The 26,089-nt window shown below is 41.9% G+C and overlaps 1 protein-coding gene across 1 annotated transcript; it reads right to left on the bottom strand.

The window, feature by feature from the left end:
* Nucleotides 1–12,203: 12,203 nt before the first annotated feature.
* Nucleotides 12,204–25,196, bottom strand: mtpap (mitochondrial poly(A) polymerase). Its single transcript, XM_030756755.1, is given in 11 exon segments — nucleotides 12,204–13,707; nucleotides 17,195–17,268; nucleotides 17,367–17,459; nucleotides 19,938–20,164; nucleotides 21,020–21,113; nucleotides 21,116–21,230; nucleotides 23,702–23,793; nucleotides 23,796–23,925; nucleotides 24,027–24,263; nucleotides 24,360–24,526; nucleotides 25,019–25,196. Coding segments are annotated over 11 exon segments (1,746 nt in total). The 3' UTR covers nucleotides 12,204–13,368.
* Nucleotides 25,197–26,089: the final 893 nt, after the last annotated feature.

Genomic DNA, 26,089 nt, shown 5'->3' with positions numbered 1-26,089 from the left:
TTAGCCCTTCTCCTTGCCAGTGCAGGAAAGCATCAACTCAGTTTCCTGAACAGTTTCTGCAACATTGATAAATGTAATTTAGCTTCATATCACAGTTATAACCAAAAAATCTCTTCGTCTGGACTGAACAGTTTATCCATTGTTAAGCAGATCTCAGTGCAAACATTTAAATAAGATAATCTCCCATTTAAATTTCTCCACTTGTCAATTAGACATCGTCCCCATTAGACTTCTGAAATCTACTGTTATGGAATTGTGGCAGGGCTATTGATGGTGACACCTTTCTTATCAGCCATCTTGATCATCTTCCTGGTCAGAGCTTCAGGGATGTCCTCATCTATGGCAGCAGTAGTGTGAATCTGTAGTTACTGCATGGCCTCCACTGCACTTTCAAAGGCAGAGTGCAGTGAAGCAAAGCTGATCAGGACGTCCATCTCAGGGTATTTCTTCGTGGCATTGGCCATGTCTTATAGACCGGCAGGAGGATCTCTTTGTGACCCCAGCAGGTACAACACAAATTTGCTAATTTTTTCAAACATCAGATGGCCCGTCTCTGATATTAAATGCTGTGTATCACAAAGCTTCTTTGGCTCACTGAGTCCAAATCTGAGGTCTTTTTATTCAGCTATCAAACATGATCTATAACTTGGACAAAAATCTTGATAACCTGTCCTATGTTGCCAGCTTTAGTTTGATATACAAATCACCAGTGAAGTGCATGATGCTTTCTCCAAATTAGGAAAATCAAAAATCATAAGTGTGCCTTGAAAAAGTCACTTTTTTATCTGGATAATTTGGCTTGGACAAAAGGCCATCTGCCTCCACCTTGTTCAAAACTGAGCTATAATATATGAGATAACACTTGGTAGTATTTGCTAAATACTGGGAGGATCAACACCTGTAGATCATTCCACTCATCCAAATAAGGCCACTGGGAGTTGACAGTTCTTTAAACCAAAAAAGCCTTTGTGATTGAATTGACCATAAAGATAGTGTAGTCTGCACAATTGTCATCATAATAGTGGTCTAATACAGTGACATCAAAGTTATCTGGTTGTCTGACAAAATTAACATTCTGATCCATCCCTGCATCCATCCCTGGCTAGAGTCCACTAAAGGAATCCAAATTAAGCAAAACACATCAAGACAAAGATTTTTAAAAAGTACAAGTCAATCGGTCTGGTCAGCCAGTTAGCTAGCCAGACTATCACCCACTCAGCCAGTCAGTCTCCCATGTCAGTGGGCTGTTACAGATGCTCACTAATGAGCTGAGAGTCTGTGATCCAGTGGGCCTTGCTGCATTCCACTGGCTCTAATAAGACCTCGTCTTGCTCTGAAAGCTGATAGCAGCTTTATTAACCACACCATGAACCTGCACAGGAAGCCGATGGGGGGTTTTCTTTGGATTTTATTACGTAATAGGAACTAGAGCCAGTTTAATTGGAGCCAACGAGGAAAGTGGGAGATGGTGGGAGGAGGAGGAGAGGAGAGGCAGCAGTCCATGTTTCATCTCTGCCTTTTCCGCTGTTGCTCCTGATCTTGAGGAAATCAGAGGTGGAGGCGAATGGAGAGATGAATAAAAATATGCCGCAAAAATAGGATAATACTCCTGAGGATGAGTTTATGTTTGTTCCATTTCTCTCATTCCTGCACAGCAAACCTCAGTCTTGCTGTGCCAATGGCAGGCATCAGGAGCTGTTTCAGGCAAAAAGATGTGATGTGTGACACATGCGAGCTCCTGCAGTACTTTTCAGATGTTTTAGGAATTTGGGTTGATTCTAAGTATGGATACCTCCAGAGTTAGTCAGGGTCTATATTTATCCAGTCTCTTGGTGTAGACTTTTCATCACCTCAGAGTGCAAAAGGTGATCCAAGATCTGCAGTCCTAATTTTAGCAGCAGAGATAAATGTGAGGTGAAGGCCCTGTATCCAGATACTTGTACTGATGCTGTGATGACAAAGATACAGTACTATTGCCCTATTTTTATATTCTCTCTGAGTAAAAGATTGATTTACATCTATTGATGCGCACTCAACACATCTGGATAAGTTCATGTGACACTGTGGGGGTGTGACTTGATTCTGGGTCCCATGGACAATCCAGAGACACAGTACTGGTCTATGTGTGGCTGCCAGCAGAGCCACTCGGAGCTCAAGCTGAAGCACAAAGCTGTCTTTGTGGCTTTCGCCCTCACATATTGTCCTGAACTGAGTCCACCAAGTTAAGTGCTTGTTTCCATCCTTTCCTTGTAGCATCTCCACCTTTTCAGGGAAAAAAGCTCTGATTCACAAAGTCACAAAGTAGCGATTAGCTAAAATGCAATTATGAAAGCTGGTTTGGCATGCTGTATAAATATGCAGTTTCAAAGAAATTACAAATTATCATGTTAAATGTAAAAAACACAACTGAAAAATACATATATTATGACTTTCTGTGGTAGAGACCATCCAAGAGTGCTTCAGTTTTGGTGAGTGAAATTCTAGTACTTTATACTTCCACTGCTACTTTGCAGTAATTAGCACATATCTGTGTCAGGTTATGTTTATGGATGCAGCTTGCTAACGAAGCTTCCTAGTATTAGCTGATGACTCAACACTCCATGCCTCAAATATGGCAACTTCTGCCTCCAAAATAAAGCCCAACTTGACAACAAAATGCTAAAATTGAAGCTCAAAAATGCAGATTCCAAACAAATATATGAATATCTAGACAACAGCATGTGATAATGGTAAATAAGTCTTTTAGAGGTACCTGAAAATGTTTAATCTTTATTTTTATCTGTCGAGCCATCGTGATGGAAATGATCCAGATTTGTTACATTAAACCTGAAATTACATACCATAAGTTATACATTTAAATGGACTAAACAGTAAATATATTTATACATAAATAAAGTTATGTAGAAAACTAAAAGAACGTATTTTAACTTAATGATATTGTGGTTACCCCCATGTTGCCTATTCTGTTTCAACTATTTTTAAGATAAGATTTTTAAAAAATCCCGTTATTAGTCCCACGATGGGGAAATTTATCAGCGGCAAAGGTATTGGATAGAGAACAAACAGTAACTAGGATATAATACAACAACCAAAATATAAGAAGTAAACTATAAAGTAGAATGATAAAAAAAAAAATCTGTATAAACAATATGTACAGTATAGACAATATGTATCAGTATATATTATGTTTATTTTTTTTGGAAAGAAATAAGTCTAATAAGCTTTTAAAGTCAACTTTTCTGAAGACAGCATGGACCTCCGACTATGAATAAGGATGCAACCTTAACGTTGTCAAAAGCAGCCTTATAAATAGTCATTCATTTACGTTAATTAGGTTGAGTGTGGCCAACTCCCAACTCCTACCACTGGCCTGATGGTGAGTTTGAACAAGCCCTTCTCTGTGGGGTGTTGGCACAAGGCTTGTTTTCAGTGTGTCTCATTTCATTTTCGTCACTCTTTCTTAGGCACAGATCTCCAATTTGTACTTACTGGAATACAGTGAAGCGGAAAGAAAAAAACACTCCAGTATTTCGAGAATTTACCAGCCACCTACCAGGGACATCTGAAGTTAATTGTGTGTGGAGGAGTAGAATTTTAAAATGTTTTCCATAGACGTGAAACACACAGAAGCCTAGAGGTCTGTATTGCCAGAGTAATACCGCTTAAGGAAAACAATCTTTTTTACAGTGACAATGAATGAAATACAGAGGCTTTGATTGGAAAAACAATTGAAGAAAGAGGAGCCCCTAGTTTGAGATTATAAAAACAGAGCTGCTAAACTGTATCTTTATGATTTCCTGGAATGAATACCTGAATCCAGGGAAACCCCTAAAAAGATGAAGGTTTTAAATAAAAAGATTTTTAAAGGGTACACTATACTGTCCATTAATAAATGTATTCACACATTTTTGTGTGTATGCATTCAAATTATTAAATTTTACAACTTTTGTGAATACAAAAATACAAAAGTCGTATGTTTCAAAGAACGACATAATACAGTTATTGTCAGAAAAAGATTAACGTGATTATTAATAAGGTAGAAAAGAAACAGAAAGGAAAATAAACAAAAATGCTAACAATATATTGTTTGGAAGGTGTTTTTTTTTTAGATTTTGCTCATTCTTCTTCCTTGTAAAAACTCTGTAGAATTGGTTTGACCAGCCATCCATCCCACGTGGTCATATGACCCTTGAAAATTTGCCTAGAATGCATATTTTGAAGATCAGGGTACCAGCGCTTGTTTCTGCCACCTAATGGAAAGACCACCTGGCTAAGTCGAACTTGCCTCGTAGTACACGCTTTACAATCAAGACTGAAAAGAGAAGCAAACACACATTATGCTTATCAAAGCCCATACAAATAAAATAGCGCGGTTGCCTGCCTTTTATGACCTGTCTGTTCAGTTCTGAGTCATACACTTAAAATAATAATACAAATTGATTTTCAGTATTTATAAAGTTGCAAATGCAGAGAAGCAAAGCTGTGCAGGTTTGTCGCTCACTACTTTTATGGTTTGTACACACTGCTGCATGGAGACAAAGTAACACCATCTATATGAAAAAGCACAGAATCACAGTTAACCATGTACACACAGTCATGGCCAAGAGTTTTATAACTTTTATGATGGAAATTTCCATATACTTCACAATGGTATGAAGAGTGAGCAGATGAATGGCAATTAAATGCAACATCATTTGCCATGAAAATTAACTTAATCCCAACAAATTATTTCCACTGCATTTCAGCCCTGCCACAAAAGGACCTGCTAACATCATTTCAGTGATCCTCTCGTTAACACAGGTGAGAGTTTTGATGAGGACAAGCCTGGAAATCATGCTGTCATACTGACCGAGTTAGAATGCATGTGTGGGGTTCCCATCCAAGGGAGTGGGCTCCAAAGAACACAAATATGAATAAAGAATGATACCAAAACATCCTACAAGAGCAACCTCTCCCACCCGTCCAAGAACAATGTCTTTTCCATCATGACAGAGCACCATCCCATAAGCCAAAGTGATAACTATGTGGCTCAAGGAACAAAACATCCAAATTTTGGGTCCATGGCCAGAAAACTCCCCAGATCTTAATCTCATTCAGAACTTGTGGTCAATCCTTAAGAGGTGGGTGGACAAACAAGAACCAACGAATTCTGGAAAACTCCAAGCATTGATTATGCAAGAATGAGCTGCCATCAGTCAGGATGTGGCCCCGGAGTTGGCTGAAAGCACGCCAAGGCAAATTGCAGAGATCTTGAAAAAGAAGGACAAACACCGCAAATATGTAATTGTCAATGAAAGTCTCTGAAACGCATGAAATGCTTCTAATTATACTTCAGCGATCACAGAAACTTCGGACAAAAAGTTTTAAAAACGCTGAAGAAGCAGCGTCATTCTCAAAACTTTTGGCCGTGGCTGTACATGAAGGAAGGCTTTACAATACAATATAAGATTTGACTGGTTCATTTGTACCTCCTTTGTATCCTTGTATCCTGTTAGTTTAAAGCTGTTCTTATATTTGTACAAATGGCTAAGAGCAACAGTTAATAATTTAACTGAATTGTCTCCATCTACTTAGGCATTATTAATTTATATAAAACCAAGAAAGAGCAATAAAATCACCTGTTCTGGGCTCCTGATTTTTTTCCCCTTAGCTCCCTAGATGCTAGCAGTTTTTTTGGGTGAAAAATATGCAGAACAAAGCCCAGTGTTGGAGACAGTCATGGATTCAGAAAAAAGAAGCTGCCACGGCCATGTGGGCATGTTTTTTTTTGTTTTTTTTTTCCAGCTTTGGAACAAAGCTGGAAACAAATACTGCAAGAACAATGCTGCCACCCCAAAGTTAAGCTCAACTAATTTGTCTCTAAATCTGTTGCACAATCTGTTACTTTAGTCTAATGTTGCACCAAATAACTAGCCTCAAGTAACAAGCATTATCAGTCTTGTGGTTTTATATGATTTCATGCAGCTCCCTTTGGAGCTGTGAGTCTTTATATAACTTTGTTCACACATATGCAACGGTCCTCCCCAACTCCCCAGCACCTGTAAACAGACTTTGATGTGTAAAATAAGTTGAACTCCCCTTTACTGTTGATGCACAACACAACCAAGTTGGTACCATATTTTTTGAATGCCTAAAAACAAAGCTATAAAGACATGTGCAATTATTAGGCTATGAAGAATCACAAGCCTTAAACTGAGACTGTAACTCGTGCACTGAAATGTTTGAACTGAAACTGATACAGTTTTTTTTCCTATGGCCTTGTATTCCTGAACTTTAGAAACAGCTATTGTCCTTTCAGAGCTAACTGTGAACTTGAACTTGTGTGACTGTATCTGTAGGAGTGTGTATCTATTCAGCCAGGTTTGACCAGTAAAAGGGAGCCAAGGCCGAAGCTAGCATGCAGGCTCTCACACAGCTGATAAGGCCCTCGCTGGCTGAGGTGCAGACTGTAGATTAAGCTCTTATAGAAAAGGAGCAGAAATCTGGCTCATGAGGATGAAGGTGTGGGGGGGGTGGTCACAGCACCAGGCCAACATTATTATCTCCACAACCCCAATACTGTACTCTCAGTCCCCTCTCCACTCCCACTATCTTTGGAATAGCCTTGTCTAAACCCTCCTTTGGGGCCACCCATAGTTGGCCAAATTATCTGGACATAGTCCCGATGTTCAGTTCAGGAGCAACATCCCACACTGAGCTCTGCTGATCTGAAGGTCCCATAAACAGTATACATTAATATGTTTAACTTAAAATTGACAATTTATTTCACTTTTTGTTTTAGTTTATATTCATAATGCTGTAAATACTACCATTAAAGTGAAGTGATAAAGGATGTTAGACTTAGAGGGATGATGCTGATAGTTAAGACATAATCATAAAAAATATTAAAAGAATTAGACTAGCAGTTGTTTTCTTTATAACTACAACAATGTGCAGAAATAGATATATATTTAAAAAAAAAAAAAAAACAGCTCGTGTACATTATTAGTGCGTCACCACCCAGGTCTTTCATTCTGTGTGCAGCAGTTCAGCTGAACATGAAAAACCTAAGAGAATTGTTGACCGGCAAGCACACTGTATTCCCATCAGATCAGCTGATGGCTCAGCCTTTACACATCCAGCTGGCTGCACTCGTGTTTGTCCACAGTTCAGGCATATCTGCGAGCCACACTGCAACCCACCTCCTCCTTTCCTGGAGTTTTGCTGCTGCTCTCCTCACCTTTGATTTTCCACGTATACATGGAAGAGTTGCGGGATCCTAAAATAGAGGCATGCTGCTGAACATAAAATACGGCAGCAACATCAATCAATCAATATCAGTCTTCTTTTGACTGTAGTGTCACTGACCCGGCTTCTTGGAAAAAAATATAAATGTGTGAATTTTGTTTCAATTTTTCCTGTCATAAGTACTAAACTAAAAACTTTTTCACAAAACAATTGTGTAGAAATTATTTGGAAATTGCAGGTCTTAAGAAATAAGAATAACAGAGGAATTACTAAAGTATATACCTCTAAATAGAGCATGTTGTTTCTGTTTGAGCCTTCTCCTGACATAACCTCTCCCCTCAGCCCCTCCCTGAGCCTGGCTCTGCTGGAGGTTTCTTCCTGTTAAAAAGGAGTTTTTCCTTCCCACTGTCACCAAGTGCTGCTCATAGGGGGTCGTTTTGACTGTTGGGTTTTCTCTGTATTATTGTAGGGTCTTTACCCACAATACAAAACACCATGAGGTGACTGTTTGTTGTGATTTGGTGCTATACAAATAAAATTGAATTGAATAACAGCAGCTTTGAAAATACAGCAAACCTCAGGTGATGCCGTAAACTTCGCACCTCGAGCTCTGGGAACTTCACAGATCACATGTATCTATGTGGCATCTCGCGTGCATTCTCCAGCGATGTGGTTAAAGGCACCCAGGAGACTTTAGTGGGTTGTGTTTCCATGGATGCCCGCCCATGTCCCAACAGCCATGTGTGCTTGTGTGTGTTGTGTACCCGTGCAACAATTCATCTTTGGTCATAGCATGCAGACACTGATCTGGCCACTGCTGAATGGATGTAGCTGCTCTACTGTCCAGTGAGAGAAAGAATGTGCAAACAGCCACGGTCTCTGACACTCAGAGGCTTTGCCTGCCAGTAACTCTGTGCCAAGCTCCAATTAAGCAGCGCTGTGTCCTACACTCAAACAATGGTTCTGTTGGTGGGTACAGTAAGTCCCAGGCATTCCCATCCACAATAAGGATGAAACATACATTACTGAGTTGGTTGCCAGTAGTTTACCTCGTGTTTTCCCGTTGGGCGATAGAGAAAATGTGCAGACAAAGTGCATTCCAGGGCTCCTTGCTCCCTCTCACCATGTCCCCTACGCAAAGCCATTCGTAGGGGTGCTGAGTGCAAAAGCTGGGAGTAAAAGGGGCTGCTACAACACTTGTCCCTCAACCACGGAAATCAGTGTAATAGCCTTTCACAGTGTTGCAGGGACAATTCATGGAACTGCTAGGGGAAGTGCTTTGGAGAGTACTTTCTCGACATGGCTCACAGGCCTTTGTGGAGACCATGGAGGTAAGGGGAAAGAGTGGTGCAGTGATTCTGACGGCTTGATAAAATAACTTCTGAAAGTGCTCCAAGCGATAAGGCCTCCACATCAAACAGCTTGCAGTAGCATTGTATGTTACTGCCCTTTTCCTTTTCCAGAACTCTCTGTAAGAGGCTGCTCCAGACATTTAAGGGGCATATATTAATACTCCCCCTCACACATGTATATACACACCATACTTACCCAAATAACTCCCATGTTTTTCAAACCCTCAAGCCACTGTTTTACATTCTTTCAAGCCCTGAAGGTGCGTTAGGAGCCAAGAAAAAGGCAGCATAAACTCTGGCCAGCGCCCTGCTGGACCTCAGGACTTCCTGTGACAGAGCCAATCCATCTTGGACTTTTTCACCAGTTATCTTATTAAAGCAAAGCCCACCATGTGCCACCTGGAAATGCCTCAGAGGAAGGTAACTGCTGGGCAAGATACTCAAATACAGTCTTGGTCCTTTACAAAATAAAGTACTCTATCACAGGGAGATGGCCACATAAAACCTTTATTTTGTACTGGTTGAGATGAGAAAAAATATGATTAACCTTGGCAATGGCCTGATGCAACCATTTGGCCGGTATCCACACTTTCTATCTATCCCTGTAATTACCTCATAAACTGTTCACTAAATGGAGAGAGTGCAATGAAAGAGAGATCTATAAATTTAAAACACAGTACTGCAAGTTCTATACTCCCACCTGCAAATCAGACGATCCATGGCATTGACATCATGCTCCTTTAAAATGAACCCCCACAACACCCAGCAGTCTTTTTTCATCAATTTCCCCTGAGGTGTTGATTTCCCCACCCCGTCCTTTTCTAACTACCACGTTTCATAACCACTCAGTTGCTCCACTAGAGCAGATCCATCAGTCAGAAACTCACTCATGGAAATAAACAAACTCTTCAAACCTCAAAGAAGTCTGCTAGTCTATGAGGAGAGAAAAACAGATGACCGTGATACAGCAAGAGAGCCATGCTGAATTTGAAAGAGGAGGCAGGGATAGTGAGTGGAGTTCAAAGCGGCCTCGCTCCTTTCCTCCTGTCCATGTCGTGCCCCCCATGGCAAAAGGGTGGACTGGTGGCAGAAGGGGAGGGGGAGGTAGTTAAAAGTCCATCCTCTCACCCCTCCGACCTCCCACGGCAATAAGCAGAAAAACAGCTGTGGGCTGCTCACTCCCCACTCCTCCAGCCATGTCCCATGGGCCCAAAACACACGTCCACAAACACACTCAGGCACTCTCATAGGATGTGAACCTGCGGATGCACTCTTAACACATTCACCCCACAGCATTTTCTCTTTCCTCGAACACACACACTTATACACACTCAGGTTATTTATTAGACAGAAAAAAACATAAGTAACCATTTACCAACTCAAGCTTACACCACATTTTAAGGGATGTGATTGGTAGACATGGCATTGTAAAAGGAAAACTGAATGAGATGTTTAAATTGCACGTCTCTTTTTGGATATTTAACATAACAAATCAGTCAGTGGGGCTTTCATCAAAGTCAATCCATTCAACAGACTTCACCACAGAGCTGGCTGACTTCAGTTCCAGTAAACTGGGTAACCGAGCTGGTGGGCTGCCTTTGATGTCCCACGATAGCACCACTGTTACCGATTGTGTTCAGCTAAAAACTTTAATTTTGAGAAACATTTTAAGAAAAATGCGGTATTCTTTGTACAATCTCAACCACAGTTTCTTTCTAAATAAAGAGCTATATAGAGAGAGCCAAAGGGAAACTAGAAATTTTCTGGGAGTAAGGAAGAAAAATACTCGCAAATCCCCAATGACATTCTCAACCGTCTTAACTAAAATCCCAGCATCTGATTTTTCATTTTAGAAAAGTAATTTAATCATCATTTTTCTTCTTACCATCAACTATGAATCAAAAATGGATTTAGATTCCACATCTGAAAAGTGCAGCTAATGTTGAAGTACCTTAAAGGTGCTTATTTCCAATGGCCAGCAGGGGGCAGCTCTTCTGTGTGCAGAGAAGTCTGATTGTACAAATGTCTATGGGAAAAATGGCCCTTCAGTTCCTGTGATCTGCGACCTCAGTCTACACAAACTTATGATGATAAGTCACAAAATGAGCCTGTGGTGTCAATCAAAGGCAACTGTTAAAACAGTAAGCCCAAGGCTTTGAAATTGGGACTTCAGTAACTACTGGGTGATGGGATTTTAGCCAAACCCTCAAGAACAAGACTAATTTCTTTCTATAAACACAGAAGAGATGAGATTACACTGAGCAAATCAAGCAAGTGGCAATGGAAATTTTATTTGTACAGGACATTTCATTACATTTGAACTCAATGTACTTAAAAGAGAAGATAAAAACATAAAAACTGTGTTTTACAAAGCCTTGAGGTAGTGAAAAAAGCAAAATAAAAAACCTGTAAAACATGGAACAGAGAACCTGAAAATGTAACTACAGGTTCATCCCAAGTCAGATCTGTTTGTAGGCTAAAAAAAAAAGAGTGTAAAAATAAATAGATAGCTGCCTGTTATCCTTTTACCTCTATTTGATTGGCTATTTAATGTATCAGTCAATTTGTTTTACCTGCAAGATGTTCCAGCATTAGCGCAACATTAATTAGCTAACTGCCTCTGGCTAACTTAGATGCTGCCAGTGGCTGTTTAAGTATAAATAGTGCCAGTTATTGTAATCAATACATAAACTGTGTATTACTTCAATGTGTGACCTGCCACAACAGCAGCTAATACATTTTAATCAGCCAGCTTCCTCACTAATGCAGCTCACTATTGAGCAAATGCCTTAGTCAAGAAAGGACTCAGCTAAATGCACATGACTGTGGTCCTTCATACAGGTGGAAAATGCATCCGTTTTTTTAATAGTAAATGTTATAAAAGCACCTGAGGTAAATGTTAAGGTAGCTAAAAGTGAAAGAAAGAAACATTTTAGAGGACTGTGTTTTTAGAGGTTAAAAGCAGGTTAACTTCCAGCATTCCTGTAGCAATGGAACTAAATTCTTTAGCTGATTACTATAAAATCCTAATATAACATATATATCATCATAATATAAACGTAGTTTTATAGGGCTCTGGCAGTGCTCTTCCGTTCCTCCTCACACAAAGGAGCAGATTCTGGTTCCACTACTGAGCTGATCCCTGCTATTGCCCTGTAAAGCTCTCCTTATGTAGCAGTCCATCTCCGGACTACATAAGGAGAGTTACACACCACACTGCTATAACACTCTCGAAGGCTGTGCTGGGAAACACAGCAAACCTTCTTGGTTGTGCCATCCTGGAGGAGCTAGAACAGAATACCAAAGCTAGAGAAAAATGGGTCAGGAGGGATAAGAAGGTAGTAAAGGTCTGTGGCCACCACTTGCAAAACCATTGATTTTTTTTTTTTTTTGGGGGGGGGGGGGGGGGGGGGGGGGGGGGTGGGGGGGGGTGGGGGGGTTGGGGTGGGTGGGGGGGGGGGGGGGGGTGGGGGGGGGTGGGGGGGGGGGGGGGGGGGGCTTGCTGTTGCCTCTCCAGTGCACCTGTGGTCACTTTCACTTACAGATGAGATGGATGGTTTGTGCTTCCTAAGTGGACAGACTGATATCTCTTAAGTTTAACTGACTTTGTGTTACACTGTGACTATACTTAGCAGTAGATCTTAGTACAGACATAAAACTTCATACACTTCAGTACAAGTGAACTAAACTTTTCACCAGTCATACAGTTAGGCATGACATTAACTACAGTTACAAAGACCTTGACTGCATACCCTAAAACAGAATACTGTAATTAGTTTGATTTACTCTACTGCATACTGATGATCAACTAGCTGTAACTGAAAATGCAAGTGGGGGGGAGGGGGGCATTATTAGTCCAAAGTGTAATCTTTGCAGTCAAACCACTTAAAGTACATCAAACTGGTTTCTTTTACTGTTGCAAATCTGTAGCAGTTTATCAGGTAAATCAGATACAATCTGTCTCTAAACCTGTGAAAATCATATATAGAATGTGTTAATATAGAATTTTGATCTAAAAGCCCAGCAATGCTACTTTTGCAACACTTCTAACAGTCACATGGGCTTCTGCCCCAATTTGCTGCTCTTATACTTGTGCTTGAAATTATACGATGTGTTAACTATCATTGTTTTTCAGGTTAACACACACACAAACCTTCCTATGCTCCACCTCCCCATCTCAGAAGCACCAATGAAAGAGATCATGTTGCTTTGGAAAAACTGTTTGAAATTTTAGATTTTAATTTCAGATGGAGATTAAAAATAATCACATTTCTTTCCACAATTACAAAGTATTAATTATGTATTTTGCTACACTTCAGCTGCCTTTTATTGGTCTTGGGGCTCCACAATAAGTGTTCCAAGTGTATACAGTGTTTACTATAACCTTAATTATTCCATCCTTATTGTAATTGTATGCATAATGAATTTAGTTTGAAGTGTAAACAGGTGGTGTCTGTGTTGTTGCTGGTAACACTGACGTGCACGGATAATGAATCAAATTAACCTGTGAAATATTGTCTGAACTTCCAAATAAATATCAGGCAGGACTTAATTCCACAGGATTGTCTTTAATCATAACAGAGTGGGGAAGTCTACAGTGAAATGGCCAAGACTCCCTTATTTCAAGTCCCAAACCATATGCACATACAGGTCTCACTAACACCCTCCAGTGTCCATGTTTGGAACTACAACCCAGTCGCTGGAGTCTCTTCTCTCACCTTCAAGGTGAAGCATCACACAGCAACACCATGAGATGGAAGTCCTGATTCCAGATGATTTATGTGAGTCCTTAGCTCTTCTTTAGTTGATTTTTGTTTTTTAAGGATTCTAGCAAACCCTTGATCCTCTCGCTGGCTGGCTCCCTTCTCCTTTTCTTGCGACTTTTGATCCCTGCGACCTGTGAAGGCAGAAGGAGGGTGGCGAGTCCCCAAGGTGTGGGGCCACCGTCTCCACCACCACCTCTGGGCGTGCCGGTTTCACTCTGCTGGAGCAGCCAGGAGCTCTCCTGACACAAAGACACAAATCGGTCGAGCTGGCTGGCGTTGACGTTCTTGCTGACGTTCAAAGAGGTTTCAAACGGGTTCTGGATGTGCAGTGGGGCCACTTCTGGCTTATTCTGCTCTTTGCCCTGGAGAGAGGGAAGGGGGACAAAGCCGGAGGTTGAAAACACATTCGTGAGCAGCTGCAGCTGTAAGTGCAGACCTTCGTGTATTATGCGTCATGGTCCATCTATCGTGTTGGTCATGGACTCAGCCCTTTGCTGCTCTATCTGGGGCACCCATAGCTGACTGGAACACCTCTCTACAGGGTAGCAGATGGAAGGGGGAAATGGACATGTCTCTGGAAGACATTTTGACTTAGAAAAAAAGAGAAGAATTTTCAAAACTGAGCTAGCCTGAAATGAAAACACATTGAGCATGTTAGCAACAGGAGCATACATGGTCTGCATTTGTCCAAATGTCGTGGCCATCAAGTGATCCATCAAAATGTAGGTCAGAGAGAAGTCAAGTACTTTCCATGGTGCTTTGGATGGTGTATCCTGCATAATGCCTGACAGTAAAAGGCACTGGAGGGATAAAGGAAGGGCAGGAAGGATAGAAGATAGCAACATAAAGCCATCAGTCAGAAGAGGGGAGCGAACCGGAGAATTGTAGCACAGTAAAGCAGATTTATGGTGGTTGCGCCACTGGTGAAAGCCTATAGGCAAGGGTCACAGCCACAGCCTACATGAAGGCTTCCTCTGCTGTGGGGAGGCTGTGTCAAACTTCATATTAGTCTCATATATTAAGCTGGGGTCTCCCATTCCCACGGGTATCGATTCATTACACTCTAAGCTCTAGCAAAGTCCCTGCATCTCATACACTATGCCACCAAAGCATGAAGAGCTACTTTATCAACATAATTTCTACTGGGAAGAGTAATCGGGATATTATTCAGCACTGAACATTTTAAGCAGTAGGTTAATTAACTATCGCATACAGACAGTGAGGAAAAATTAGCCCTGAATACTCCCAATGACGAAAACAGTGTGACTTGCATGGTGGATGCTCCCTCAGTGCCTGTGGAAAGTATTACACGGGCATAAACAGGCACATCAGGATAAATATGGGTATAAAAAGAACAAATACGCAGTTTTTTGCACTTAATGTGGCAGAGCGCCTAATTGTGATCTCAGCTCAAGGGCGCCGGGCCCCTGTGGGGCCGGCATCAATCACACAAGACGAGGACAGCTGTCATCTGTGTGTGTGTGTGGGAAGACGCCATCCAGCAAACACAGCCTTTATTACCAACAGATTTCCCTGCTGGAGCTCAACTGGGTGAAAGAGTTGAAAGAAGGCTGAACTTGCTGTCTTCATATGCTGAACTTCTCTCAAAGTTTTATTCCAGTTCCTTAAGCATGAGTAGAGACCGATAGAGACACTCAAATTTTTCGTCATATACCCACGTAGCATTTTGTTAAGCATCACCTCTATTTGCTTTAACCCAGATATGTGCTTCATGTGACATTTACATTTTATGATCAACTATTCTGTGCTAGTTGCTGATGACTTTTACCACGACACGTGCTGGTGCCTCATGCAAAAGCTTCTTAGTTCAAACCTTCCTGTTGTGTTTGCCTGTTCTCCCCTGCTCACCCACAGTATTGAGGACAGTCCTTTGAGTGATAAGTAAGGCCAGAAAAAGCCCTGCATAATATTCATCTTTTTCTATTAGGGAGTAAAGTACCTACTGCAGCTCACAGACCTAGGTAACTCTGAAGATGCACAAACACTAGGCAATCTGGGCTGCACAAGACCCCCAAAAACCAGTGTGTTTGACAGTAGTGATCACTGCATACTGCACTTGAAGAAGGTTCAATTGGATTCTGACAGTGCACATCTTGTGCTCCCATGAAAATAGCTTTGTGTGTAACAAATAAATGTATGAGGGATGTGAGAGGACGGTGTATTTTCACTTCTCTGCATATTCGGGTTCGGGCCTGAGTGTCCAGGTGCTCCCAAGGCTAGCATGGGTGCATTCAGGGTGAATACTGTGGTTCCAACTATCCACTGACATGTTTTTATGCTGTTTTGTTGAGAAGGGCTCTCAGCAATTGCTTCCTTTTCAGTAACCAATGCCCAAGAAGCACCTGGAGAGATGAAGACTGCGCATGCGTTGTGCATCTGTCACAAAAATAATTGGCCGCCACAACAGAATTATGTCACTCTGACCCAATCGGAAACTCACATAATAACAGAAGCTGTAACTTCGGCATAAATGACTACAGCAGATGCACAGCTCAATTAGATGATGCTAAAACTACCGTCATACAGCTGTGCCAAAGAAATCTGTGTATGCCCCTCATAATCACTCTGCAACAACTGCCCAGCATTGCAGAGGTGATCCAAACCTGCACTGAGACTCGTTTAGTCTGAAAGTTCTGCTGTAGCTTTGCTGTAGCCGCTCTCAGCCACGCGGCTTGGAAACGCCGAGTGCCGAGATTTGAAACTGGAACTCTCACTTAATTCGCATTTGCTCACTTCGGGATGTGAGGAATTTTCTGGATATCTATTTATTTATTCATGCAGTTGACAATGAAAGGAATAAGCACAGGAAGCGATTGTTGGTCTCATTATTATTTCATTCGCTCTGAGGGAGAAAGTCTTGTACTGACTGATACAACATGACTAGAATCTCTTAAGCAACTTCAAATCAGCTTGTTCACAGCATTTCCTAAATTATGTTACTGATTTTTGTATTTGTGGAATATAATCACGAGAATTACTTGTACATTCAATTCGATTCTCTTTTATTTATATATGATGCTACTGCACAACAGCTGTGTCACGGCACTTTTACATATGCTGACCTCATTACTTAAAACTTTGGCCATGTTTACAGGAAACAGGGGAGGAGCTTAATTGCCTAACAATCTCGCACATTTGGGCTTAAACTGCTGCGGTCTTTAAATTAATTCACTTTAGTTTGCCTTTCCTTGTTTTCTGTCATATGTATAATGTTACAATAGTGGAAGCTCCAATTAAACATGGTCAAATGTTCAAATAACGAGGTCAGTGTATGTACAAGTAATGCCTATGAGATGCAACCTCAGGATTCATACAGATTTTCTACTCTTGGCTCTGTGTGATGTCAATGAGATCGGGCATCCCTAATATGGTCAACAGCTCTGGTTGTCAGCGCTGAAGTCCCACGGCCGTGTTTATGAGGGGCAGCCAATCAGAAGAAAGGTGGCTCCAAGGAAGGGTGACTCATACAAAAGTACTCTAGTACAGGGCTCTTCAACTCCAGGTCTCGAGGTCCGGTGTCCTGCAGGTTTTAGATGTGTCCCTGATCCAACACACCTGAATCAAATGGCTGAATTACCTCCTCAGTATGCAGTCAAGTTCTCCAGAGTCCTGCTAATGACTTCTATATTTGACTCAGTGTGTTGAAAGCAGAGACACATCTAAAACCTGCAGGACAGGGGCTCTCGAGGCCTGGAGTTGAAGAGCCCTGCTCTAGTAGAACCCAGGAATGAAAATATGGAGTTGCAAATAGGTCCCCTTTAAAAGGTGCACCTATTTTAACTAGCACTCAAACCATGACCAGAGGCAGTTCTAGACAATCATACTCACCTTTCTGATATTTAATGGACATCCTGCTGAATGGAAAGTGGCGTAGAACTCAAAGAACTCGCTCAGCAGTTTCTCTGGAACAAAATTAGAAAAATCAAATTAGCACGAAAGCCCACCAATACAAATGCCGCCAACATGTCAAACTGATCTCACTCTCAGTTCCTGTGCTCACCGAGTGTCTCTGTGTTGCTCTCCAGACGGATCTTGTTGAAGTTGCTGACAAATGTACAGTCGTTCCCCTCAATCACACTCTTGTCCGCGGGGCCTTGTGGGGGCGAGAGCGAGGATACAAGGTAAAACGCCTGCCTTTACACGCCTGTGACGGCCATAAACGAGACACAGATGGATGGGGTCATGCGTTCGTGGGGAGAAAACAAGAAAGCGACAGAGGAAGGGAGAGCAGGTGCACGTGATCAACAAAAAAAAGGAACAAAGACAGCATGTATCGTGTCCTTGCTCGGCCGGTTTACATCTCCAGCCATGCCCTTGTTAAGTCTCCTTCACCACTTTGAGGCCGGTGTGTGTGCGTGCGACTATGTCCGTGTGTTATACTGCTGTTTAAATAGCTGCCTGTAAGCTCATGCGTGTGTGTCTAGAGGAGGTGGGTCATTGACCTTCCCAGAGTGATGAGCCTTTTATTGTCCTGTAAGCACTCTGTGTGATAGAGTCTGCGTTAAATGGGTGTGCCGGAGAGGAGGAAGTGGAGGGAGAGGAGCACTGGGGGGGCACGGGGGTAGATTGCTTTTGGAAGGCAATTATCAGGCAGCCAAGGTGACAGAAAGAGGGGCAGAGGGAGGAGAGTGGACTCGCAGGCAGATTGGTGTGACGGCAGTTCTATTAGAAAGGACACTGTGTTAACATTCGTAACACACATATATATGGTAATAAGATGGATGGCCTTAAGGCTTTCCCAGGATGCTGTGCATTAAATAAAACAAGTGGAGACTCTCCAGGGCTACAGATGAAGGACGTGTGCTGTACTTAGTGTTGCTGGGTCACACCTGACATTCAAATGCTGCTGTTGGCTACAGTCATATATTTATGCAAGTGAAAGCAAACTGACTGTGATTCTCCAAAAGAATCTGTCCTAAACTCAGGCTGAGGACCCCACAAGTGCTTGTAAAAGTCAGAAAAACACACTCTTCATCTAAAGTGGTCACAGCTGGTAGACCATACTTAACAAGAGGTTAGAAGAATTCAAGCTTGGTTTACCAGATAAAAGTTCTGTGAAATTCCCTCTCCAAATCCTGCTGATTAGTGGAATAGGCAACTAGTTTTAACAAATATTCCAAATTCTCTATGTTTAGTTTCTGTTCATTTTTCATGGCTATGAATGTAAGGCTCAACTGAGCTCAATTAAGCTCATTTAAAGTCTTTATTGTTTTGTTTTGGTTTTTTTTTTTACTTTTATTTTAGGAATAGGCTTAATCCATATTTGGGAAACTGGCTGATAATGCTTTAAGTTGTGGTTTAAACAAACTGTGAGTGACTTTTTTTTAATGATTTACTAGGGCTGCTAGATGTCAGTGATATTTAGGTGATAATTGTAATCTTGATTATTTAAATCATTATTCATTAACGTATCAAAGATCAAGCATAACTCCAGTGGCTTCTGTATGCAGAAACTCTATTGTGATATAGTTAGGTACTGTTTGCTAAAAAATTATATACTGGCAAATAACTGGGCTCTGTCTATGACCTGGAAATTACTTCAAGGTCAGAGAATGAAAAGTTGATGTTTTAGAACATCTTGCAAAGGCAGTTGCCGGTCCCTGCCGTGAGACAAGAGGCAGCAGCGGCTGCCCGCGTGAAGAACAGTGAAGCAGACAATCAACAGACACCTGAGCCGCTGACAGCAGCAGGAACAGGATACCATTAATTATCCTTGTACAAGTGCAGGACCAAAGGGTCCAATCTGGTCCACTGGGTGGCTTCACAAGTGTGAAAACTGCACTGAAGTTATTAAGACCTTCAGCTCTAAGAGAATGCCAGCATTACTACAAAGGCATGAAAATCACACAACCAGTGGTTAATGAAAATATCTGCTACGTGCAAAACTAGTCAGTTATTAGCTTAGTCATTGAAAATGAACTCTGGGTCCAGCGAAATATTACAATTTGGTGCTTTTCGTGCTCTTATTTGCAGGAAACAAAACTCACGGAGTCGGGGCAGCTGGTCTTACTTTATTCTTCTCCTCCCTGCTGTGGGAATTTTAGTCTGACTCAGTTAATTGGAACCCTTTTACCGTGTACTGGGGCTGTCCTCAGCGCAGGTATCTTACACTCTTATACCAAAATTTTTTTGTTGATTCATTCATGACATTTTTTTTTTATTTCCAAGTAAGACTGTGGCAGTACAGTGAAAAACCCCTCCCCACACTGCTGCAAATGGACTGCAGTTGCATTTCTCTTTTGGGAAGCGTTAGTAAGCAACGTGTGAAGAAAAAAAAAAAGAGCATTATTAATTTAGGAACTTCTTGTTTTTTGCTGAACATTTACAGCAAAAACATGAGTCTGCATTTTCTTATGCAGGCATGTTTGGAAGTACACATCAATTTAAGCTGTTTTTTGATGGCATGAAGAACCAGAAGATGCTAACTGTTGTGTTGCACTGTGGAGTGTGACACCTTAAGGGTGTGGGATTTTTAAGAATGTAGAAAAGAATAACTAACATCAATCACTAAAATGCTGCTGAACTCATCCACAAACTCTCAAAAGTCAGATGTGTGAGTGCTGGCTCGTACCTGCGAGGTCCCGCAGGTGGTCCAGTGTGGGGATGATGGGAGGGCTCCTCTTCTGCAGGAAAAACAGGACCATGACGGTGAGGGAGAAGTTGGTGATCCAGGCCCCGGGGATGCTGCTGGTTACTCCGTGAGCTCGGGCCCAGCAGCGCACGGTGAACACAAGGTTGCGCACCCGAGGGTCCAGCCCTCCGTACAAGTAGAGCAGCTCTGTGCTCTTCATTGCCACCCTGTGGAGAACACAGAGAATGACAACTGCTACTCTGCTACTCTGTTCACTTCAGATTCTGACTTTGGAGATTTCAAATGGAAATGCAGGTAATATTAAATGCTTTTATCTAACACTACTTAAAATAAATTACACTATGTTCAATTATAAAAATCTTTGCACTTTGCCTTAAAATCTTGAAATTGCAGATGTGTGAACTGTTGAGGGAAACCGCTGAACATCATAGGTCAGAGAAACTAAATCTACCACTGGAGAGCAGCATTCAGCTGGTCTTGGTGGCTGACTCAGCCACTGTTCGTCTAGTTTTTTTTTTTTTTTTTTTAAACACACGTACTCACACCTCAGAGAGGAAAGTGCCACGCTTCAATGATCTCTGAGCATGATTTGAGAAAAGTTCCCCCCTCACAGCCACCCACGGAGGGTGGTTCAACGCCATTTCCTTAGAAACTGCAGAGTGGTTTTCTGTACGTTAGCAGCTGTGTGTGCATGCTTGTGTTACACACCACTGGAGACCACAAGTCTATAAAGTTGGCAGGAAAGAAGTGAAACACAAACAAGCCCACACTGTGGAAAGTGAGCAACTGACCCATCGCAGCACTTCCTGCCAGAGTCTAGTTTCTGTCTGGGGCTTTTGCAACACAAAGAGGTCAAAATGGTATTATGGGTGACTTAAAAGTAGTAGTTTCTGTGAAGCACGGGAACTGTGACCATGTCAGATCTGACATTTCAGTACGTGACCCCTTTGACTTTCTGAAACTGACGTATTTGTTGCTAAAACACGGCAACCTCAGAGATGTCAAGAACCTTCTTGGTGTTTCGATGTGTTGATGTTAAAGCATCCGCACAGACTGAGTACCTGTTGTTAGCTGTGAGGTCACACTGAAAGCCAGAGGGCTGGTGAGCAAAACGGACCAGAGGGCACCGGGCATTGAGAATCTTCTGCACCCCACGCAGCCAGGCCCAAACTGGTCCACGCACTCCCCGATCACAGATAGGATGCTCTGAGTGACGGCTCGCTCCGAGTTGGCCCGCTTCATCTGGTACTCCACAGACAGGCCTGACTTAGGCTGCGCAAACAGGGAGGATTCATACATTTAATCTTTACATTCAAATTGAATTTGGCCTTCCAAATAAAAGAGCAAGACTTATGCAATATGAAGCATACAAAGAAACAAGAAAAAACAAAAACATGCATATACAATGTTATGCTTTATGTTTATGTAGCACTGATCCTATAGTATCCCCCATCTCTCGCTTTGACTACATATTAAATATTTGCCTAATACATGTTTAATTTCAGTGTGAGGCTCTTCTATGTTGACTTTAGTTGACTGCTACATTGCTGTAAGCATTAAGGGCTTTCCACCACATATTAATGAAGGGATTCTCAAAGTGTGGGGAGCAAGCGACCTGGGAAAATTCATGCATAACTAATGTTTAACATCTGAATCATTTTCACGCCAGAACAAAGAAATTCACCTCAGTTACGTTAGCGATCTGCTATTATATTTGAGAGTTACAAAAAGAAAAAACAGGTTCTGAGACTAATGAGGCAAGTGATGATAATAAACCAAAAAGGAAATATGATGAAGCTTATCTTGCTCTTGGTTTCACAGTGAATGTGCCAGGAGACGAGGAGAGACGCGTGTGTGTTCTAATGTTTGAAAACTCTGACCCGACAAATTAAGTAGACACTTAGAAACATTACACCGCAGTGATGTCAATAATCCACTCGAGTTCTCTAAGAGAAAACTTGGGAGAATGCCGTCAGCAGGAAAAACACTTTGTAAAAGCTGCATCAGTAAACAGCAGAACTGCCCAGTGGAAGAAAGCACACACACAACAGCAGAGGAGCTCATACTCCCTGCAGATAGATATGCAGTCAACTATGCTCAGACCTGAGATGAGTGCTGCAAAATTAAAGGCTGTCCCTCTGTCCAATGGCATGACTGCAAGGTGCATATGTGATACTTCAAGGGACACTGAAGAACAACTCACTGAAACACTGAAGCAAGAAGTGGACGAGGATACAGGCAGCAATACAGACTGCGTTTATTGCTTATGTTTGCTTTGTCATGTCAGAGTTCCTGTGTGAGAATTATGTCCCTAGTACAGCACCATCTTATGAGCTCTTTCAGCTGCTTAGCTGTTATCTTACAGAACACCTGACCTGAAAAGGAAGAACTGCGTGAGTGTTTGTGCAGATGGCGCACAAACTACAACAGGAAAAAAAGAAGGGGTCGCAGACACTTATCAAGAGAATGTCGCCAAATACGCAATGGACACACTGCCTCATCCACAGAGAAGCAGAGCAGATTAGCACCAAACTGTTCTCCTCACTTTGCGGGGCGATGGGAGCCGAGCATGTAGCCATTTTGCTTCACAGTGAGGCAAAGGTGGCTTTCATGAGGTAAAGTGCTGATGTGAGTCTTTGAGCTCAGAGGGGAATTTCAGATGTTTTGGGAGGAGGAACACGCGCATGATGTCACAAGCTCGTTTAGTGGTGGAGACTTTCTGACGACGCCGGTCTATCACAGCGATATATTTGGAAAGCTTACTGATTTAAATCTTCAGCTTCAAGACAGAGACAAACAACTTCCTCAACTGGCAGACAACATCAGTTCATTCAAACATGAGATGTACAGCAGGCAATCTGATAAAGGAAATATTGATTCCTTTGAGAATCTGAGTGAATTTGCCAAAGTCATTCAGTTGGGTCCGAGCATAGTGATCCCATGTCTTAAAGAGCACATCTCCCTGAGAGCATGTTTTCAGAAATACTTCCCAATTAATGGTGCTCAGTGACCCATGACTGGGTGAGCGATCCATTTAATGCAGCTACACCTGCTGATTTTACTTCTGCTGAAGAAGTCTGAGGGTGGAGTCTGGTCTGGTTTTATCTCTGTGAGATGGGTTTTTCTACTGTCGCCTCACTGAAAACAAAGTTCAGATCTAGGCTGAACATCGAACATGATTTGAGGGTGGCAGTCTCACTGCTGCAACCCCGTTCTGCAAAGCTGTGCAGAGAAAAACAGGCTCACTGCAGCTATTAAGAGTGAGTTAAGTATTAAATTCTCACTAAATGATTTTTCCAGTTCTCTTCACAAGTTTCTGCATTTGTTTTTTTCATGCAGGCTGAACTTTATTATTACATTTCTGGCAAAGTGCAAATTCTATTTCATTTGCCTCTATTTTTTTTTTGAAAATGCAGACTAATGAAGCAGGCTGGTGACAAACGTCACAAATAGTTGATTGAAATTAAAGCTGTTCTTTTAGTTTATTTTTGTTTCTGAAGAGAAAGGTTTACAAGATGTTAGTGAGACCTGCCATGAAGGAGGACATGCAGAAGGTTGGTGTGACAGACAGGATGCTAGGGATAGGGTGAAAGAAGAAGATTCCAAAACAACAAAACAAGCCAAAAGACCGGTTAGTTCAGATGGAGATAAAACACAGAAAAGTCAAATTATCTCACAACTGGGAAGCAAATCACTGCAAATAATCCTATTTTCTAAAGACACCGAGAAACCCTCATCTTTACCAGTTTCACATTACGCCCACTGATGCTGTCCACATCCAGAAACATGTCCAGGTCACAGCCAAGCTTTCCAAAGCCGTTCACCGATGAGCCAAAGGTTTAATGGTGCATTCCGGAAAATAAGCAGCAGCGATATCCTTGAGCAGAGAGCAGACGAGGAAACGCAGCCTGCTGTTCTCCTCTGTGAGCTGATAGGCTTCTGCCAGGGAGGTTATCTGCTTGTCTATCTGAGGGAAACAAGGAAATGGGAAACATCAATCAATCAACTTAAATCTTCAAATGAGACTTAAAATGTAAATATAATTTTTAATGCAATAACCCAACTTACACTCTTCTCTCTGGACAGTCTCTTTATGAGCTCACTGATGGGAATGGTGGTTTGAGGCTGGCACTGCAGGCCTGACGGTTGGTTTTGAGAGTCCACTGGGCTTAAGTTTCTGAGTGACAGCAGTCTTGATTTTGAAAAAGGCACTGCAGCTTCATGGCTTCCACCAGGAATTGCCGCCCCTTCAAGCAAAGAGGAAACACTTTCCTGCTTCACAAACTCCACTACAGCATACACGCCCTGGAGAATAACACACATTATCATCATCTTAACACAGTTCCAACAGGGGGCGAGGTACAATACTCGCTTATCAGAGGAGCTCGACCTTTTACTCACGTAGCTTTCATAAAAGAAGTATTTACTGATTTCTCCATGTTTTGATAAGTACTTGAGGAACTTTTTCTCATTGGTACTGGATTGGCAGCTGATGAGAACAGATCTCTCTGCTTGCTCTTGTCTCTCCACCTGGAGGGCGTGCAAAGACTTCTGTCCATTCTTTTCATCTGACAGAGAAGAAACCATCCAACAACTCAAGTTTTTCTCTGAGGATAAGACACATGAAATTGTGCTGGTCCTTTTTGTGTAGTCAGCATGCTGTTGTTGATAGACAAACTAAGTAGCATTAGCTGTGTAAGACCTTTGACTGACTGGTCAGGGATGTACAACTATATGGGCCAAATGGGTTTCAGCCTATTAACATGACATTTACTGGTGGCAGTGGTCAAAAGTTGTCTTACAAACAACACCATCCATACGTTCAATATTATAAAATGCTATCCAAAACACATTGCCGAATTTTACGTATGACCTAATGACTTCTTACGTTTTTTCCATACTCAGAAAAATCCGTAACGCACTTTGGATTACAGCCTAGACTAGCTAAAATATAACGTTTTCTCAGTGGAGTTTGGAGTGGTGCTCACTCGGCAGCACACGGCGGTGTGTTGGGGCTAGCCCAAAGGACATCTTGTTTTCTTGTACTGTTTACTAACCACCTTCGTTATTCCGAGTAGCCTCAGCTTGGGCCGCAACGACGTCTGTTCCTACGCTCCTGTGAAAAAACGTATCGGCTCTCTGTAGGCACTTCGCGAAGCTGGTCTTTCCTCTCATATGTAGTCTGCTCACAGCAAAGGAGGACGCCATTGTTGCTCCGAATGAAGCGCAAAGGCGCATGCGCTCGGTTCCGTCTACGGCAGCCGAGAGCCACAAAAGACGCGTTGTAGTGTTTACAAAAATATCAGCGACCGCTTTGGACTGAGTCTTAATATCTGTTAGTGATATAAAATATGCTGTATATTTTAATCGTATTTACTACGAATGAACTTAAATGTCTGTGATATATGGCATATCTTACATAAACGAAACGCGTCTCCCGACAGGGAAACACCCAGCAGTCTGAAAGTTGTTTTTTACTTTTCATCTGAGAAAACGCAAGAGAATGGGAAAACGAAACTTGCAGAGAGCGAGCTGCTGGCACCTGACATTAAAAGCGTACTCCACCTACGCTGCAGACAGACCACACTTCCTGTGTTTACTTCCTTCTAAACACATTCCGACCGTGCAGCTCCGCACTTGAGTCTGAGGGGCGTCGGATCCGCACAATGGAGACAAGACGGTCACCCTGAGCTTACAACTCAAATTAATAAGGAGGTACTGCATGTTTTGTGTCACTCTGTCTTGTTTGAAAGGAATAACTTGTAAGCTTAAGCTAATTAAAAAAAAAAAAAGCAGCTGAATGTTTTTACAGTTGTTACATCTACTTGGTTTTATTTTTTTTTCTAGGTAGTTATTCTGAGTGTGCATATTTAGATTGTAATCTGGTGCGTTTTATTATTATTATTTTTACCTTATTTCTTTTCAAATTTTGAATGGGGTCTGTTGGACAGGGAAATCCCTATCTAAAACCAATAATGAATGATTTGTGTATGATCTGCATGCAGTAATGTGAGCTGGACTCTTTATCGAAGCCTATTAATTTTTTTTTTTTTTTAAATCAGAGGATCAGCAGTTGGTGGGTTATTGCTGTATAATAAGGTCCAAGCTTTTTGGGGGCTTCCCAGCTTTAC

The sequence above is a fragment of the Archocentrus centrarchus genome, chromosome 20 (genome assembly GCF_007364275.1).
Source record: "Archocentrus centrarchus isolate MPI-CPG fArcCen1 chromosome 20, fArcCen1, whole genome shotgun sequence".
Classification (NCBI taxonomy): domain Eukaryota; kingdom Metazoa; phylum Chordata; class Actinopteri; order Cichliformes; family Cichlidae; genus Archocentrus; species Archocentrus centrarchus.
This window is presented reverse-complemented; position numbering and strand designations above follow the sequence as displayed.